The sequence below is a fragment of the Brassica napus genome, chromosome C9, assembly GCF_020379485.1.
Source record: "Brassica napus cultivar Da-Ae chromosome C9, Da-Ae, whole genome shotgun sequence".
Classification (NCBI taxonomy): Eukaryota; Viridiplantae; Streptophyta; class Magnoliopsida; order Brassicales; family Brassicaceae; genus Brassica; species Brassica napus.
This window is the reverse complement of record NC_063452.1, coordinates 13,637,549-13,642,975: the sequence shown is the minus strand read 5'-3', so window position 1 is coordinate 13,642,975 and position 5,427 is coordinate 13,637,549. Positions and strand designations below refer to the sequence as shown.

General features: G+C 39.3%; 1 protein-coding gene across 1 annotated transcript; it reads right to left on the bottom strand.

The window, feature by feature from the left end:
- Positions 1-1,334: 1,334 nt before the first annotated feature.
- Positions 1,335-2,918, bottom strand: LOC106402040 (NADH dehydrogenase (ubiquinone) complex I, assembly factor 6). The gene is made up of 2 exons (XM_013842678.3): positions 2,738-2,918; positions 1,335-2,422 (listed from the first exon to the last, which is right to left on the bottom strand). The coding sequence occupies exon 2, from the start codon at positions 2,385-2,387 to the stop codon at positions 1,470-1,472; it is 918 nt and encodes a 305-aa protein (XP_013698132.1). The 5' UTR covers positions 2,388-2,422; positions 2,738-2,918; the 3' UTR covers positions 1,335-1,469.
- Positions 2,919-5,427: the final 2,509 nt, after the last annotated feature.

Here is a 5,427-nt window from a genome sequence, read left to right as displayed (position 1 = left end):
CACATTAGAAGCTCCAAGCACATGCTTGAACAAGCTTATAGTGAGAACCGGTTTCCTAACTACAAGTATGAGTAAATTTTTAGAATTAAAAATTAGACATGCTTTGTATGCATAGTCGCTTAGATGAGGCCCGACAATGCTTGAGTTGATGGTAACAAAGGAGTGCTCTCCTGAATTTTTGCAAGCCTAAGTAAGTATATGATGTGATGAAACTCTTGAGCGAGATGTCTCAAAGACAACTACTTGGCAATTGGCAAATGGCAATACAGTTTCTTACGACACTCTTATCCAAGGTTGTTTTAAGTGGGAAAATTAGATATGGGGGTGATTGGTTGGACCGTAACTGTAGAATTTAAACCGTAGAATTTTTTGATTTAGTTGTAAGTGATGTAGCTTTAAAATTAATTGCTACAGTAATATATTTGCTACAGTAATATATTTTCTACAGGCAAAAAAATTGGGCTTTAGAAAATAAGGCTTTTACATCTTTTTATCTTTATCTTTTGATTGTAGCTTTAGAAAACAAGATAAATCTTGATTGATGATTTAAAGGTTATAGATTAATATTAAAGCTAAAGTCAGCTACTACATCCCAACCAATCACCCCTATACTCAAAAAAAATTCAGACAAATGGATTCTCATGGTTCGGCTTCCAATTTTAGGACCTGCAACATTTTGTTATATGGTCTTTTTACTAACAGGAAGATTGAGTAGTAAGCAATGGTTGTATTTACTAATTAGTGTGGGAAGCGGGTCGAACCCACCTGGAAGTTAATTTCCAGAAAGAGAAATTATTACACCCACACATGTTTCACTTAATTTTGTAGGTAACCCGCGAAACCTGCAAGTAATTTTAAATAACAAAAATGATTATTTTAATTACTTTTTTCTAAAAGTAAAAAAATTATTTATATTTGATTTTTTAATTATTTTTAACTAAAGTTTGTAATTTTATAATTAAAAAAAAAGCTTTAAATTTTTTATTTTATTTTATTTTGTGGGTTGGCAGGTACCCGTGTTTAAAAAAAATAGTTGATCCGCGCTTGCACCCGCAATTCAATTTTTTCAAATCGTTTGACCCGCACCTAGAACTTGATATGCAAGAGTGGTATGGATCTTGATATTAAGATATATTAAGCGATGCTGGTATTATGGATAATGCTTAGAATTTGTTCTGTGGCCTCACATTCAATGGATTTGAGTACAATGTTGTATCATACACTACAATGATCCCAGGCTTTTGTAGGAAACATGAATGCATGAAAATGGGCTTCTTCAACTATAACATATTGTACACTCTTATGTAACTGTGTATATTATTTGAAAGAAAAAAAATGAAACAAATTCTCTTATTTTGTATCCAATCCATCACTGTTTGTATTATTACAAGGCAAAAAGACAAACAAACTGGAACAGTTTTGTAATAATGTCTTTAAAACCAGAAAAATAAACATAGACATGAAGTTTCTCAGAACGTAGATCTCCATGAATACCACTTGAGTCTAACCTGAAACCAAAGAGGAGGAACACCAAGAACTCCTCTCTGCATCCTCGGATCAAACACATCGAAATGTACTTTACTCAACGAATCCAGAAGAACCTGTACCGGGACAGAATGAAGCAGAACCGGTTTAGCTTCTGCAGGAACTTTTCCCGCCAGCTCACGAGCTTTCAAGAGATGTACATTGGCAACAGATGCAATCTCAAACACTACATTGCATAGCCCTTCTCTTGAATCATTATCCAAAAGGATCTCAGACATTCCACCTTGTTTCACAAGCAGCCCGTGCTTCTCAGCGAGTTCCACAGGGATGTAATTGTGGTGACGGTTTCTAGTACAGTGGTAAGGCAACGACTTCAGCAGCAAGACAAGACCACTGGCTTTACCGATGTGTGAAGCTGCGTGATCCGCTGCTGTTGAACTAATCCCACCTGCTTGGAGAGTATTGTACAGAAGGGTTGAAACCGTATCTTCTGCGTACTTCTCAAGCTCCTCGACACTCTCTGGTATATCATCAGCTTCTCTTTGAGCATCTCGGATTCTTGCTTCAACCGAGCGTTTAAGCCACGGTTTACTGATGCTATGCTCTGATATGGCCCAAGAGAGAGCTTGTGCAGCTGGATGGTTTACGGTTTTTTTCGTGTAGAGTTTGTCGATTGCTTCTTGCCACCAGAGTAAACGCATCAAGCCGATTTTGGGATCTGATGCAACATCCATGGCTCTTGCGGTTTCTACGTTGAAAGCGCGGAGTGCAAAGGCGGCTTTACGCATCTGAGGTGGGAGTTCAAGGAGACAGAGGTAGTGATGGTAGTCATAGTTACGCACTTGTTGTACACAGTAAGAGAATGCTGAACGTAAACTACTCGAGCCTCGTGGTCCGTTCATCGGGTTAGCTTAAAGGGTACTTCTTTTCTCTTCTCCTGCAAACAAATTCAGACCAGAAACAAGATCAGTTGATGCAAATCTGACAATGCAACAGTAAACTAGAATCCATCTAAGAACACTAGAGCTGATTCTCTAACAATCACTAACCAAAATGAAAAGAACTCTCATTCGGGAATTAACACAAACAGCTGGTGGGCAAAGCACTAGCCTTGGCATTTAAAAGAAAAAGTTGGAACCTTTCCACGCAATATGAGCAATAGGCTACGAGTAGGATTTGACAAGCAGCCGATTTGAAATCGCTATAAACCATAAATGTTGTTCTGTGATAACGAAATGAGGTAGAAACTTACCTAAACTTTAGGGACTCTGAGATCAGGGTGTCCGAATCGGAAGATCTGTCGGAACGGAATCTACCATCCGAATCTAAAATTATCGAACTTTCCACCTGAAAATGGAAATCGAACTCTGAACAATCGTGCCGGAGAGGTGTCGATTGCGCAATGTAGTCAAACGGCGTCGTTGATGTGAACAAATATAATTTGAAATATCTTATTCACTACAAGAAAACAGTTCTGACAGACATTCCGACGGAAAATGAAATCCTCGGAATTTCCCGAGGAATTTCCTCGGAATATACCGACGGAATTCCGAGGAAACATCAATCCGTCGAAATATTCTGAGGAAATTCCGAGGAAAAAAGTGTTCCTCGGAAAAAACCGATGAATTCCGAGGAAATATTATAGGGATTTTACAAAATTCCGAGGAAATTCCGACGAACTAGTGATCGATCGATGCGTTTTTGGACATATACCCATCGATCGATCACATTGTTACGCTTTGGTCCATATTAGTGATCGATCGATGCGTTTTTGGACATAAATCCATCGATCGATCCGTTTATAAAAATACATTCGAGATTTTGAAACCCCAAACACTAGTTCCTCAGAATATTCCGAGGAAATTCCGAGGAACACTTGATATCCTCGATCGATCGATGGGATAATCTAATCGATCGATCACATTGTTACGCTTTGGTCCATCTTAGTGATCGATCGATGCGTTTTTGGACATATATCCATCGATCGATCCGTTTAAAAAAAATTTGACGTTTTGAAACCCCAAACACTAGTTCCTCAGATTTTCCTCGGAATATTTCGACGGAATTCCGAGGAAGAAAAGGGTTTCCTCGGAATTTCCTCAGAATATTCCGAGGAAATTCCGAGGAAATAGGGTTTTTAAACCGAAAACAACGTTTTGCGGTTTGAATAACACCTATATAACCCTTATTAAGTGTCTTACGTTCATTATGAAGCCAAAAATTTGTTCCTTACCCTATAATTAACACTTTTCTGATTGTATGAATGAAATCCCACAACATAAGAGAAACACTTATACACTTTAATGAACGGTAAAGGGAATACTTTCAATTCGTTTTGAAATTTGTTATTTCATGGTTTATACTCATCTATACAAAGAATCCTCAATGGTATGCATTACAATTGTATAAGAAATGAAATACGGCAAAAAAAATTGATGTTTTGAAACCCCAAACACTAGTTCCTCGGTATTTCCTCGGAATATTCCGAGGAAATTCCGAGGAACAATATATGGTAAGGATTATGATCTTTTCATTCTTGCTTCTCAGGCCGATCAGGTAATTATATGTTAATTATTCAGAATGATTCATCATCATAAGGAATTAATTTATAATTTTTCTAAATGTTACAGGTTTGTTATATCAAGTACCCCCGGGTAAGGAACAGAGATGATTCATAGGTTACTGTTACAAGACTCAACCCGAGAGGCCGAGTTCAGGGAAGTTCTGAGCTGGAAGACCCACTACAACCAAGCACATCCGGCAACTTAAGTGCAGCAGAATATTTAGCTGGAGTTGGCCTTGTAGTCGATTTAACCGACTTCGGAGAGGAAGCCGTCGTTTACGTAGAGGATGAACCAGTGATTGGAGAGTTTCACCAAGATCCAGATTCAGATTCATCTGGTGATGATGACTCGGAAACAGACTACCATTGATTTTTTTTTTCTTAAAGAAATACCGAGGAAATTCCGAGGAACACTTGATATAACCTCTTTCCTCGGATATTAGTTATTTGGTTTATCTAGCAAGGCAAAGCTGAATACGAATTAAAAACTACTCAAAACACAACCAAATAAAACGAAGAAACTATGTAAAAGAAATACGAACTCATAATTAAGAAAAAAAATAAAAAAAAAACTAAGTTCAAAACTAAGTTCAAAATTAACCGAAAAAAAAACATAGCTCCTACTCCTCGTCTCCTGCTCCAGATGTTCCTGCATCTTTGGGTCTCTTGGACCTCTTTCTTACCCTGTGTGTACCACTCGAACCCGAACCAGAGCTGGATGGAGAGTTGTCCCGATGAACTACATCATCCTTTTGGCAACGACACGGCCTGATACGTGAAATGGCAGCCCAGATCTTGTGTAGCATGTCGTTGTTTGTCTTTATGCTCTGATCTCTCCAATGTTGTTGCTGGCGCGAAGTGGCGTTCAGTGGAAGCTCTTGCAGCTTGTACTGGCTGGAGTTTGATGGGAGTAGCTGATGGGGTTGTGAATCATCTGGATAGGCTTGTGCAGCCTCATCTTCTCCCTCTTCATCATCCACGGCCTTGCCTTTGGTCTGATATTTTGGCGTGAAGAAGGATGGCTTGTCTACTAGTGCGGTAGCAGGGCGTAGGAACTCAACTGCAGCCTCTGAAAGTATAGCAGTCATGCCGATTTGAGGCAGGTGGCAGTAGAGTGTTTTCTTCGCTCGGTCCTGGAATACGTAGACGTAAGGACCATCCCGATCGATCCTCGAGTGGGGACCAGCTATGAACTCCTTACTTACTAGAGAAATGACATCCAGGTAGTTCCAAGCAATGTTGTTCGATCTGTCCAGTGCTACCTGATGGTTCTCGCAGTCTACACCCACATGTGTAAGGATCCGAGTAATCACTGCACCAAATCCACATGCACTGCTCTTGGATTTGGTTACTTTCCCCTTGTATCCTGCTAAGTTTGC

Bases quoted from the DNA above. Each gene is read 5' to 3' on its own strand.
- LOC106402040 (XM_013842678.3), bottom strand. From the start codon at position 2,387: ATGAACGGACCACGAGGCTCGAGTAGTTTACGTTCAGCATTCTCTTAC.